The following is a 15,375-nucleotide window of genomic DNA, read 5'->3' as shown; positions in this document are numbered from 1 at the left end:
CCAAAGGGAATGTGACTCAGGTCCGTGCCGCGACGACCCACCCCGCGCTACCCGCGCCCGCGCATCTGTTGCATCATTCGCACCCCCAATTAGTGCGCGCCAGACCATAAATTATAGACTTAATCGCCAGACTTTGAAGCGGAATACACGCGTCCCGGTCGATACCGGAACTGACAACCCGAGAGTCTCATGCCAGTCGGGCACCTAACATTAAAACACTAATTAATTGAGCGTTTCATTAGCTTTTAAGCTGAGTGACTATTTATAATTTATTTTTATTAAGTAATAAATGAGCAAAAAATAATACTTAACAAAAAGATATTAAATCCGAACAAAAACAGTTTCACTGTAAAAAATTGCGCCAAGTCCACGTTTATAAAACTCATCTCAATAACATTTGCACTTTACAAAAAAAAGAAGACTTCAATAGCTTTCATTCTCTACAAAAATATGTGAAATACAAAAAAATACCAAGAAACCGTCATAAAGATGAAAAAATTAAAAAAAAATTGTTGAAAATTTAAAAATTTAAAAATATAAATATTATCGTACTTGGCGCGCGTCATTGAGTACCTCAAAAATTTTCGGAAGAATTTCAACCCGAGAAAAAAACCATTTTGCTTTAATATACAGTGAAAGCTGAAAAAGTTACCCAGGTTGTCTTTTTCGCTCTTGTTAGCGTTTTATGAGAAATTGAGACAGAACTACGGTAATTTTCAACAGCTCTCACTATATACCTATGGGCTATTATATGCCAAATCGACCACTTTTGCGTTCGACCCCTTTAGATTCAGCTGAAACTTTATTATTCTTTTCTACCCTTTGAAAAACATCTTTGAGAATTTTTTCAAATGTTTTGAAGCCAACGTATACATACGTATCGACTCGTAAGTAGCTTGTATTTGTATAAGCGAACACGAGAGGGTGTTTAGTTCAAATCATAAAAGATGAGTGGGAAATGAAAAAAATTCAAATAACATACGTATGAGATGTCGATTTTACTTAACTTTTGTAAAACTTATTATGAAATAATAATTCATTAATTACATTTATGCATTTCATAGGTTGACCTACTTATAAATTTCTAAACATTGAAAGGATGTTCATTTATCCTGAAAATTTTGGGGTACTCAATGACGCGCGCCAAGTACGATAATATTTATATTTTTTAATTTTTAAATTTTCAACAATTTTTTTTTAATTTTTTCATCTTTATGACGGTTTCTTGGTATTTTTTTGTATTTCACATATTTTTGTAGAGAATGAAAGCTATTGAAGTCTTCTTTTTTTTGTAAAGTGCAAATGTTATTGAGATGAGTTTTATAAACGTGGACTTGGCGCAATTTTTTACAGTGAAACTGTTTTTGTTCGGATATATAAAATTCTCGTGTCACAATGTTTGTTACCATACTCCTCTGAAATGGTTTGACAGATTTTTATAAGATGACTCACAAGATGCCTTCTTACCAACAGTAAAATATTTACTTACGAACTTCGATTAAGCTGAAACAAATTCTTTTTCAAATTATTAATTTCATTCCAGTTGTATATTAAGTTATTAAATTTAAAAAATCACATTTATTAAACACATTGTTAATCTAACTAAAAAGCGACTTTTGTATTGTTAATTAACTAATATCTCGCTTACCTAATTCAGATCCATTTTGGAAATAGTATTAATAAATAGTTCACTTAGACCCCAACTTTTTAAAATCTGTTTCATTTTTCATATTCACAATTTGCAAAGCCTCCGTTTGCAAATTGTGAATATAAATAAAACTTAGGGTGTGTGTCAAATCGAAAGTAATATGTATTTTTACACCGGCAAGAGTAACGCCATCTATCGCCGAATAGTCGAACGAATATCAAAGGATCTAGCAGCACCTAGAACGCTTGAGAAGTACAACGCCATCTATTGTCAGATAGCGGAAACACAATACTCGAACTGTGTGGAATATTCTCGATAATTCTAGGGATCGTATCGGTATTCTATGGTATCGGCTATAAAAGTGTTGCAGAGATGGCACGCAGTCAGTTAGTAATCGGAACTACTCGAAGCGAAACAGCAAAGGGATCACCTGAAGCGAAGCGGAAGAAGCGAATTGAGAATTTTAAAGTGTTTGTAAAGTGTTGAATACAGTGTTAAGTTGTACTCCGATAGAATTTTTATTTATCCCGAACCCCAGCGCGTAGCAGTATGTTGATTAAAATTTCACTCGATTTAATTCGTACCGTACAGTTTCATAATAAAATAGGACGGTAAACGATCCGAGTTTCGCATTTCAAACGCTTACTTAGCAAATATCGCGGGTGGCATTCGATTTTAATTAAAGCTCTGAACGCTGCATTGTACTGAGTATGCATATTTCAGATTCTATTAAGAACGGAAACGGAAGCGGCCACGGGCCGGTGATATTGTTAAAATTACGAGCTTTGAAGATTTCTAATGTGATACATGCATATATGCGCTCGAAGTTTGTGGTGTCATGCTTTTTCTCATTCCAGAGCTCACATGTTTGGTACTTGCTAAAGCAGATAATATCTTATTTTTTTCTAGAATAGTATTTTTTTTAATTTTTCGTAATTCCCCATAGCTGAACTGTGTGGTTAAGTCACAGTCACAGTGGTGCACACACACCTAGACCTACCCTTGTCTGTCGCAAAGCAGTTATTGGTTCTGTACAATATTCAATATTCCAATTGATGTCTCCATCAATGCCTATAGATTTCTACGTTCCTTCTTTCTGGCAGTGTCTAGGAATTATGACAATTTTTAAGTAGCAGAGTATTAAGCCTTTTAAATCTTATCACATTATTAGTTTTAATTCTTCATCTCTTGTACCCAAAGATAAAGGTACCTTTTTTTTCGTTGTCCTTGTAGGCAGACGAGCATACGGACCACCTGATGGTGAGTGGTTACCGTCGCCCATGGACTTCAGCAATGCCAGGGGCAGAGCCAAGCCGCTGCCTACCGCTTAATACTCCTTATTATTTAAAAAATTATAAGTATGAATTGCTTAAAGGATTAGAACATTTAAACAAGAAGTTTAATTAAATTAGATATATTTCATATTCGTAACAAATGATTGGTAACTATTATGTTATTTATATTTGTTTTTTTTTTTAAATAAATTATCCTGAAGCTTACAATAATGGCAGGAAATATTGCGTAATAATAAAAAATGCATTATAAAGCATATCATAATAACAGTTGTCGTATAAAAATATAAATTTGCTTATCCTTAAACACAATATGTTGTTAGTTATTTGAAAAAACTATTGCGATGTTTTCTTGATTGCATTACTTAATTTGATCTGATCTCAGATTGCCAATACCGTTTTTTATGTTTGTATAAAATAATATTTGACGTTCAGTATACTCTAATTTACATTATAATGAAACCCAATGTTTTTTTTTAATAAAGATATTACGTAATCAATAGACTGATAAAGTTTACATAATTTATTGAGAAATATTTATATTATTAAGTGTGAGTTTATAGAGGTCTTATTTCTAATGAGCGTGATATGGGATCTCACTGAAAAGGTGCGTAATGTGTAAAATGATTCTGAATTTCTTAACATTGATTGTATTAGGTAATCATAAAGGTGTGTCTTCACTGTCCGAAATCGAGCGGAACTCGGTCGCGAGCATCCGAAGTCTCTTAATACACTCTTTTATTTGTTCATTATTGAGCAATATTATCCGGAGCGCAAGTGCATGCGTTTAGCGTAATTATCCGTATACACGACTGCGGAAAAATATTTAAAACCACGTAAATACTCTTTGTCGAATGTTCGCTGTGTAGACGAACCTTAGGGTGCTTGCCCACCGGAGCGGAGCGAGGCAGCGGAGTGGAGAAATGGAGAAATATTAACCAATAAGATCAAACCAATCAAAATCATAAGATTGCAAAATGATTTTGTGCAATCTTATTGGTTAACATTTTTCAGTTTCTCCGTTCCGCTGCTTCGCTCCGCTCCGGTGGACAGGCACCCTTACGGCAGAAAAATCAACCCTCCATCCCCCTAATGGCCCACTGATTGCAGTTTTTATTCCTGTTGTTTGGTGACTAGCGAGATTTTACCCTCGGGTCGTTTCTTATCCTTTTCGCGGAGTAGTTTCTTTTCGTATCCGTAAACCGAGTAAAATGGCAGCGGAACCACCGTCGATGAGACCGGCAGGAGATCTGAAAAAAATAAGAGATTGATTCGATTTAATTCACAAAACATCCCAGGCTTCTGGCGTTTACGGATATCTCGGCGCGAATACTGTTAACTGCTTCCAGAAATCAGGCCGAAGCAATCGTAATTAATAACATCTTTTTTGTTTTTTTCGAGTCGGTGGCCGAACCTCCCATGAGGTCCCCGCGCATAGGTGGCGCGTGGGGTATGTGGGACTTGAAAATCTGCAGATGTTGGGAGCAGACTGCGGGTCCAAGGATCTTTTAGGGCCCTACCGTACCAAATGACTCCCATGCACTCTTACACTTGACATCCGATCTCAGAGGTCAGAACCCGGACAGAGTAGGGGGTAATTAATAAAACCTATCCCAACCCTTTAAGCCGGAACAAATGAAAGCTTCGCAGAGCGGCTTCTTCTGTGCTTACCTGTGCGAGCTTACGATACGCTCTACCGTGGAGTAAGCACTTAAAGTAATTATCGCTGTAGCCTTAACAGTGTAAAACATTGCCAACCCCGGCCAACTACGAATACTCGAGAACACACTCCAGATAACAATCTTTCCTACGAGATTAAATCCGTACTGACTTTGTGATTCAACGGTTTTTGAGATAAGGGTTTGTTTTTACATGAAATGCAAACATTACGACGATTAAACTGTCTTGATAGGTGGTATGATGTACAGGATCGTACAAAAGAAAAATAACATGTGTGCAATTCACACGTGTTAGAAGTGAAACCTTCAAAAATTAAAATACAATTATCCTAAATGTCTAAGTATATTATTAGTAAAATTTTGTCATTAGTAAATAATTGTAAATCACCTTTTATAGTATGAGGTAGCGCCCTATGTGAATTGATATTTTAACTTCACGTATATCCTAAATTAAAATTCACTACAAGAGGTTTCATACACACGTTAGTATTAAAACATCTCACAGATGGCGCTGTATTAAAAATAAAATACTTTATACGTATGTTTTAAAGTATGTAGGAACTGAGCATTTTGTCTCACTTTTTCTCTCGATCTTTCTCACTTGCTTGCTCCCTACTCTCATTCCATGGCTAGTTGCTTCATGCTACGTTCGCCCTGTCTTACTGTCTTTCAATCGGTCTCGATCGCTCTCTCTCTCTTTTTAGATACTTCCGTTGCATACCTGCGTGACGTTACATCTGTAAAAATTTTACCCTCATGCGCCTAAAGAAGTTTCACTTCAAAAACTACACACCTAAACGCATCGACCTATCATCGGTGTTCTATGACATCACGTCCTAGAAAACAAGAGGTGAATTGTTTGAGCGTGTGCACTACGTGACCTTATGCGCTCGGATAAAAATCTTAAATCACTTAACTAATTATATTAGTACTAAATAGCTTTTACTGGCGGCTGCGATAGCGTTAAGGTACCATATTTACATACCAGAATTGTATTTTTTTTTGTGTAAATTATTATAATTATGTTATTTTATATACCACGCGTTGTTCTCATCGTGATCGTTTAAGTTATCCATTTAATCTATACTAACTACGTCGATACATTTACGATCCGATACATTTAATCCATACGAAGTCGTCGTGGCCTAAAGGATAAGACGTCCGGTGCATTCGTATATAGCGATGCAACAGTGTTCGAATCCCGCAGGCGGTTACCAATTTTTCTAATGAAATAGGTACTTAACAATTATTCACGATTGACTACCACGGTGAGGAAATTACATCGTGTAATAAAAAATCAAACCCGAAAATTTATAATTTGCGTAGTTACTGGTGGCAGGACCTCTTGTGAGCACCACCTCGCCTATTTCTGCCGTGAAGCAGTAATGCGTTTCGGTTTGAAGGGTGGGGCAGCCGTTGTAACTAAACTGATACCTTAGAATTTATATCTCAAGGTGTGTGGCGCATTTACGTTGTAGATGTCTATGGGTTCCAGTAACCACTTAACACCAGGTGGGCTGTGAACTCGTCCACATATCTAGGCAATAAAAAAAACCTAGAACAACTGCGTTTACCACGCACCATCCGGCTTTGGAATGAGCTCCCCTCCACGGTGTTTCCCGAGCGCTATGACATATCCTTCTTCAAACGAGGCTAGTGGAGAGTACTTAACGGTAGGCAGCGGCTTGGCTCTACACCTGGCATTGCTGAAGTCCAAGGGCGACGGTAACCACTCACCATCAGGTGGGTCGTATGTTCGCCTACCTACTAGGGCAATAAATAAAAAGTACTTACTATGTGAAAGTTAAATAAACAAACTTTCGCATTTACAATATGATATTTTTATAGTTAAGAGTATGAGTTTTGATAATAGATAGGTAGTGACTTGCCTTTGTCCTTGGAATCGCTGATGTCCATGAGCCATGATAGCCATTCACCATCAAGTGGATTATAGGCTCATTTACAAATCGATTCCCACACCGGACAAACATTTGTGTGTTGAACATATTTGTTCTCTCTTTGTCTGAGTTTTTAGTATGAGTATATAAATATTTAAGCATATATAACTATGTATATCAATTTCTAGTACCCATAACATAGGGAATACTAGTTTGCGGACGGATGACCGTGCGTGATTTGCTCCTAGTTATTTATTTATTATTTGTTTAATTATGTAGGTATGTAATATATATTGGCTAGTATCTGATAGGTGGCAGGAGAATTATCTATGCTTAGCAGTCTCTAATTATATTATTATTATTCTGGATCCCCAGAAAAACAATCCACTTAGTACCAGGGTTAGCTGAGTGCCCTATAGCATTATTTTTTCTTTAGTTCTTGCTTTTTTTAAAGCGCAATAAGAATTCGTCTATTTTGGCAATAGTTTCATTTAATTAATTAATTTACATATTTAAGAGATCGGCTAAATAATTAGAATACCTTACTGGTAGATAGGAGGGCTTATCTGATTTTCGTTCAGAAGATGCGTGTGTGAACTTAGCCTTTCCGGGCTCCTTATCAGGGGCTTTTGGTTTCATCCGTCTAAAGAATACTCCAGACGGATAAAACGAATACACGTATATCCATTTATTTTATTATAATAATTTAAAGAATATCTTTAAGCCATCGAAATCTAATTTCTCTGCCCCTAGCTTCCACCAATTATAGGCAAAACTCATTCTGTTTACGTGTCGGTAGTGACCTGAACAGAGTTGGCAGGTTGTTAGATATTGACCCATTTTCTTCGTCTATCACAGGGGTGAAACGTCAGCTTAGTGCCCGATTTTTCCTGGTTGATGACGGACGGGGGGTGCGGGGGTGCTGATTGTTTTAAATTCTTTGTTTCTATGTTTTTGTTTCTCTAGTATTTTTATTTGCTTATATTGGTGAGTACCTTTAATTGGCTTATTGTTTCTATTATTTGTTAGATTATTATATTATGTTAGTTAGCTGTTGGTTCTCCTTGTAGTAAATAAAAAATATATATAATATACATCTCACTTTCTTTATAAGTAAGGCTTTCTATCACTTTAGTCCTATTTGAAGTTCCAGAGGGCCGTCACCATATTTATTTCTGACATGAAAGCAGTCATGCGTTCGGGTTTGAAGGGTCAGTCGTTATCAATACATTTGAAACATCGACCGTATATTTCAAGGTTTTTTGCGGTATTAATGTTCAATGGGCTTCGACATTATTCACACCTAAAGAGCTGTAAAGCTGCAATTTAACGCGAAAATACTATTTACATTTCGCACCTTTAGAATTGAAGTGGTTGAATACAAAATACTTATTGTCTGCTAAACTCCAAAAAAATGTACATAATTGAAGAATTGTAATTTTTTTGTTTTACGATTTTGATAGTTTCATGTATGCGCTACTGGTGGTAAGACCTCTTTTGAGTCCGCACTGGTCCACGCTTTTTTACAATAAAATATATTTTTTTTACACTATATTGAATTCAAATTTATTAAAATTGTTTTTTTATTTTTTAGTTGGATTTTCTCTAAAATATTTAATAATAATAATAATAATAAATATTTACTAACAATCACTCCACGTTAACTGGTCCCGTGATAAGTTCGTAAAGAACTTGTGTTACAGGTACCAGATAACGGAAATAATTGTAAGATTTTTATTATACACATACATATATTTTAATATACATCCATAGCCCTGGAAAATACATTTATATTAATCATATAAATATCTTCCCTTGGCGGGATTCGAGCCCACGACCCCTTGTGTAGTGACCATGTCACTTACCGCTGCACCAGACGCCCGTTAAAAGCGTATTTTGTTAGTTTTTTTAAACTATTATTTATTACTTTGATATTTCAATGCTTTTTTTTGGGTACAGTCGAGACTAGATTCTGTTATTTTAATAACAAAACTATGAATCGAGTGAAACATGCGATACAATCTTAAGGAGCCGGTTAAGTTTTCACGACCAAGTTTGGTAAACAAAGTCGACCTTGCGCTTTAGATATGCACCATGGTGCGGAGTTCATTAGCGAAACTCTTAATTGACATTAACTTTTTATAGGTATTGGTGTAGACGGACGCAAGTGTATACATATGAAAAGATGCCATTCCACTTGTGGTATTTATTATACAAGAGAATTAAGCAGCTACCTAAAAAGCAAATTCATAATTACCTGAATTTCATCACGTACCTTGAGAAATGGAGTGAAATCTTATTATTGGTGGTAGGACGTGAAGCAGTAATGCGTTTCGGTTTGAAGGGTGGGGCAGCCGTTGTAACTATACTTGAGACCTTAGAACTTATATCTCAAGGTGGGTGGCGTATTTACGTTGTAGATTTCTATGGGCTCCGGTAACCACTTAACACCAGATGGGCTGTGAGCTCATCCACCCATCTAAGCAATAAAAAAAAAATATTGTAAAAGTCTATCATTTTTGAAACCGCTATCTATGACTGCTTTATAACAGTAATAAGCAGAAATTGTAGACCCCGTACTGGCTCCCAGTATGCTCTATTTTTTATTAAAACTATTGTTTTACAAAACTATTATTAGCAAGTTTAGACATAGAGCACAAATTCAAAATTGGTTCTGAGCTTTGTAGCTTCCGCGAAGAGATCGGACTTTCCAATCGAAATCTATGATTGCTTTCCCACAGAAATAGACAGAGCTTTAGGGCAAATGGGACTAATGGGTACAGAATTACAATAAAAGTAAACTTTATATCTATATATATAAAAATGAATTGCTTTTCGTTAGTCTCACTAAAACTCGAGAACGGTTGGAGCGATTTGGCTAATTTTGGTCTTGAATTATTTTTGAAATTCCAGAGAAGGTTTAAAAGGTAGATAAATATGAAAATGCTCGGAATTAAATAAACATAACAATTTTGTTTTTCCTTTGATGTGTCCCCCGTCGGACGGATTCCTTTTGTTTGTTTTAAGATTATTTTATACAAAAATTTAAGTCTTTTATTTATCGATTGAGGCACTACAAAGTCTGCCAGGTCAGCTAGTTTTTAAATATAATACTATTAGTGACCAACCGAGAAACAGCCGTACAGAGTCGAATTAAATCGAAAGTGCACGTTTCCTTTTCAGCGCGCATTCTCAAGGTTATTATGCAACCGAGCTATGGATGTTGTAACCAGTAGCCATTATTTTACGGCAGGTGTAATTAAAATTTATTGTTATGATACGAAAGACAATTTAAAACACATCGGTTTTTATTAAACGAGGAGAGACAGCCCGCATCCTGTAGACGCGATCTTACTAGTGGTAGGACCTAATGTGAGTCCGCGCGGGTGGGTACCACCACCTTGCCTATTTCTGCCCTGAAGCAGTAATGCGTTTCGGTTTGAAGGGTGGGGCAGCCGCTGTAACTATGCTTGAGACATTAGAACTTATATCTCAAGGTGGGTGGCGCATTTACGTTGTGGATGTCTATGGGCTCCAGTAACCACTTAACACCAGGTGGGCTGTGAGCTCGTCCACTCATCTAAGCATTGAAAAAAAACAAAAAAAAAACGCGACAATGTCAATGCCTATTTCTATGCCGTCAGTCTTAATAGCATCGGCATAGCGCCTGTCAAATTAGCAAATAAAGTACTCAGCTTTTTTTTTTTTTTTTCCTACCTAAGCTGAGAGCCTTGAGAGGCTATTTCAGCGTAACCCTAACTTTTGTAGGTGAGCTCACGGGGCTCAAACCTGATGACGTTGCTAACACGAACCCTAGCAAGAGCCGTGCTTCGCAGAATCTACCACCGGATCGGAAACGCGACCCACTGAGAAGATCTGGCGAGAAACTCAGTGGGCTGTGTCTGAGAGCTAATTTACTCGTCGAGCCCTTCGTCGCAAGCGACGGGTTTGACGAGAACGGTGACCGGTGCTTGATGTACCTAGAAGCACCGTTAGTGGATCGGGAGGATCCGAGATGACGTTTTTTGGGCGACGTCGACTGCTTTCCATTCTGTCCGCAGGATCGGGAATGTAGTTACCGGCGGCCACGATGAGAGGGTTCTCGTGTCGTGCCGCTTTATCGAAGTGAATAAGTACTCAGCACATACCTAGTCAGGTCATAAATTCTGTCACATGTTCAATGTAAAATAATTGAAACAAGTTTATTCATTATGTAACCATTCATATACCAAAATGAGCTTAACAAAACATAGATTCTTATGACACTAAAGTTTATTCAAAATGACCTCCGTGATTTTGAATACAGGCCTTCAATCTGCGCGGCCAGTCGTCTATCGCAGCACGAACGAGGTCCATGTCAATATCGGCGGCTACCTTAATCAAGGATGTCTTGAGTGACTCCAAATTGGGATGAGGCTTTGAGCACGCCTTTTCCTCCAAGTGTTGCCATATCTTGTAATCTAACGGATTCAAATCTGGACTGGAGGAGGGCCAGTCTTCGTGCCGGATGAAGTCGATTTCACGCGCCGCTAGCCAGTCTTGTGTGTGCTCTTCGCTCTATGAGCTGGCGCCGAATCTTATTGGAATACCCAGTGCCTGTTATTGAACATGGTATGAGAAACAGGTTCCACAAGGTTCGTCAGGACTGTATTTTGATACACAACTGCATTCGTTTTTACACCTTTCTCACAAAAATGTACCTCTGTTAAGCCCCAATAAGAAACTGCCAACCATACCATGAGCGAGGATGGAAAATGACCTCGTTGGACACGCGGAATACGGTTGCTCGCTTCTTCACTACTGTGTGCGTACACCTTATCATTTTGTTTGTTGTAACTCTCTTCTACGGTAAAAAATTTTTCATCCGAAAAAAGAATTTCCCGATATTTTTTTCCCGCGTACCGCTTCAAAAAAGCGCGGCATCTCTTCAGTCTCAGGTCCATTAGACGAGCATTCAAACGATGTCCTGTTTTTCTTCGATATGCCCGAAGCCCTAAGTCTTCATTTAACACCCTTTTCACCGTGGTTCTGCTTAACCCCATCTGAAGGGCCAACAGTTTCTGCTTACGTTTGGGATTTCTTTGAATTCGCGCCTTCACAGCTTTTATCACTGCTGGAGTCCTAACAGACCGAGGGCGACCACTTCTTGACCTGTCATCTACACTAGAGTCTTCATTGTATCGTTTGATGGTACGATAAACGAATCTTTTGGTTATATTCAAATTTTTCAGTATGTTAAAAATTTGAATTGGCGCGTAACCGCAACGATGCAACGCAATAACTGCAACACGGTCTTCTTTAAGCGTCCACTCCATATTTAAAATGAGTAAAATTCTAAAAGTATACAATTTTTATTTTCATGAACAATTCGAAATTCGAATTCAATAAACTTTTTTGTGGCCAGCATTCTAAAAGAAAAGTTTTTACTGTGTGACAATACTTATGACCTGACTAGTTATAGTTATAAAGACTAGAGGTCCCGCAGTAGTCGAAATTCGACTATAACTAATTGGAATTGTAAGTTTGTACACTATTATGATTGTATTTTATACTTCTATAATCACAAATTTCGCCAAGACTACAGTAAAAAAAATATTAACAAAGACAAACAATATTTAATCTATTCTCAATTTGACAGCAGACGTCAAGAACAAAAGTTTGACAATAAATAGTATGCATGCGTGTGTGCGTCAAATACATGGCATGTAGTGTGTATAATGTTTTCTTTATTCATTTAATGTATCTTTTATGCATTATTAAAAAAAAATATTAGCATTGTGCACTTTATCTCTATATTCTCTATAAGTGTGGAAAATTTCATACTCCTCCGTCCGCGCAAGTTTCGTAAAAAGGGATACAAAGTTTTTGCTTCACGTATTAATATATAGATAACGAATCCATATATGATATCGTGATGTTTGACACGAAATGCTCGGACAGTATTCCCGAAATGCCTGTAATAGTAATTAATTACAGACGTACATTAAACAGTGGTCAAATGAAATGAATTGCAACTAATTTAATGAATTTAAATAAGATAGATTATAACCCTAAAGTTGAAGATGTATTATCGATTTCACATTTTAATGACAAAAGCTCCAGTTAATGATTGACACCAGTTTTTTTAAGAATGTATTATTTTACAGATTTTTCTATTTTTTTATTTCTATGTATATATGTTTATTACTTTATCATACATGCTGCAGAATACACGTAATGTTTAAACAAATCATATTTTAGATTTGAATATGTATATTGTAAGTTATCAGAAGCAAAGGAAAGCATATACGAAATACTTCATATTTTAGAATCCGACTGTCTATATAAAGTGATAGTAGCTAATGGACGCCCCTCGCATATTGCGAGAGCGTTGACCCCACACGTCAGCTGATTTGTGTTACATTGCTTGCAAAAAACAAAGAAGTGTCAATAAAACATGTCTGCTAATTTGTTATAATAGGTATTATGAATGAAAGCACTACACCGTGCTCTCGTCTTTGTAAACAGTTTCTATAGCCTATTTTCTTTTATTGGTGCTTGTTTAATACTTCCTCGATCTACTTGGTGTTTTGTGGGTACTAGAGCCCGTAGACATCAGTGTGGATGATACCATCGAAATTGAGGTTTGAGGTCAATGCCTCATTTGTAGTTAACAGTGTGCCCATTTTTACAAGAACGCAGAAATAAGACAGACCGGCACCTTCTGAATCTCTGTTACGTAGCAAAATACCGTATTAGAAGTGAAGTTGCCTATAATATTTACTAGCCAGTTCTATTCATTAATTGTTTCTACAAATAAAAAACTTGGAATTTGAGAGGTATAGAAGCTTGAATAAATGGAGCGGAAAGGCATACGATGAATTTACTTTGATTATCTTTAATACTAGCACAGACCGGAAAATCAAGCTTTAAGTAAACACATATTAATAACCAAATTATCATTTAACCTTCAAGGATTTAGATAAACAGCTTTTATAAATGTTATACGTTACTTTGTTATTTTAACAAAATTATAATATTTGCGTTTGTCAAGTGATTACGCAAATCATATAATAATTTTGCGGGTTTGATTTTTATTACACGATGTTATTCCTTCACCGTGGATGTCAATCGTGAACATTCGTTAAGTACGTATTTCAATAGAAAAATTGGTACCCGCTTGCGGGATTCGAACATCGGTATAGTTGCATCGTTGATAGGAATGCACCGGGCATCTTATCCTTTAGGCCACAACGACTTTAAGGCTACCCATATACTATTATATGTAAATTGATTATATAAATGCAATAATAGGTACAAAAGGAAATTATATAATAAAATTTATCGAATAATAAATGTGAAGCTTAAGAAATTTTATTGACAAAACAACGAAAATTTCTGCAATGAAAAAAACTAAGGCAACCGAAGTAGGTCTTCCTAATTTGCAACCCTTACAAACTTTTTACGAAATCAACTTACTGTCTAATGCTGTACGATTTAAATCGATTTGTATATTTATAAAACCATACAAACTAAAATCATTCGTTTAAATTTTTGGTTCCATGCGTTCACCGAATGAAAAAATTCAAATCGCAACCATAGCTCTATATGACTAAAACACATAAGTTTCTGATTGCTTAAAACCTAATTGTACAAACAATGAAATATTTTATACACCAGGAAGTTTTGTTGTAAAACTAAAACGCATATTATATCTCTAATGAAAGTTTCTCGAAGGTAAACTTCTTTACTGTGGAATCGACTGCGCTGTAGTACCGTTAAGATAAGACAAAATGACACTAAAAACTTATTATTAATTGCAGTAATATATAAAGCAGTAGGCGATCTTTCGAGAAGCATATTTTCTTTGATAATGCTTTCCTATCATTTCTTATCGTGTGATTTGCAATAAATCAAATTCAGGAAAAAAAGGCCGCATTAAAATCGATCCACAGCCTTCGTGAACAAAAAATATGAATTATTGACATGCAAAAATGTTTTTTGTTTCATTTCAAATTTAAATTCATTAAAATTAATGTTTCTTATATACACATATATTAAGTGATTTAAATAGTGATTCTTACCAGGTTTCAAAACGTTATCCGCATCTCTTCTGTATAACATTCCGGAGGTCCACGCACAGACACAGCCGAATAATACGAAAACCAAACAGATTTTCATTGCCAATACAATTCGGGAGTACTAGGAGTACAGAAAAGATAGGAGATGTGTATCGACCTGTATTTATTTGACAGTGCTCCGTGTCGCGCGTTCTCTTGACTCGGATAAAGTATCGAATGTATCGGCGACATTCTCGATACGACCGCGGCGAGGGGCGGAGTAAGGACGTTGAATGGGGGTCACGGTCGAGGCTTTAAAGCCGATGAGATGGCAATAAATATTCTTGAATTATTAACATAATAATAACATAATCGAGTTGATGACGATGTGCTAGTTACTGATTAGATACTATAAATTTTTAATAGATTAATAATTAAATATGGATTAGTATAGTAGACAATAATAGAGGTGTTCATAAATCTTGCAAGTAATATATAAGGGTACGTATCTATGTATATACGATATCCTTTCCACTAATGAAGTGTCTTTGAAAGGACTAAAAATGTCCGTATCAATATAAAATATCCGTTAAGGATTTTAATATATAAATCGTATTAATTAGTGGCAGGGCTTATGGTTAGCCCAAATTGGTAGATAACAATAATCTGCTTATTAAAAGATTTCATAATTAAATACTGCCGCATTCCGGCTTGTAGGGTAATAGTTGTTATAAGACGATTGTAGTAAGTCTTGGATATCCATTTTTATTTTCCTACCTAAGCTGATGGCCTTGAGAGGTCATTTCAGCGTAACCCTAA

The 15,375-nt window shown here is 36.2% G+C and overlaps 1 protein-coding gene across 1 annotated transcript; it reads right to left on the bottom strand.

Annotated features, from left to right (window-relative positions):
- Positions 1–3,046: 3,046 nt before the first annotated feature.
- On the bottom strand, positions 3,047–14,806 carry LOC114239824 (uncharacterized). Its single transcript, XM_028170226.2, has 2 exons — positions 14,581–14,806; positions 3,047–4,190 (listed from the first exon to the last, which is right to left on the bottom strand). The coding sequence occupies exons 1-2, from the start codon at positions 14,675–14,677 to the stop codon at positions 4,054–4,056; spliced, it is 234 nt and encodes a 77-aa protein (XP_028026027.1). The 5' UTR covers positions 14,678–14,806; the 3' UTR covers positions 3,047–4,053.
- Between the last annotated feature and the right edge of the window lie 569 nt (positions 14,807–15,375).

This window comes from Bombyx mandarina, chromosome 13, assembly GCF_030267445.1.
Source record: "Bombyx mandarina strain Sakado chromosome 13, ASM3026744v2".
Lineage (NCBI taxonomy): Eukaryota > Metazoa > Arthropoda > Insecta > Lepidoptera > Bombycidae > Bombyx > Bombyx mandarina.
This window is presented reverse-complemented; position numbering and strand designations above follow the sequence as displayed.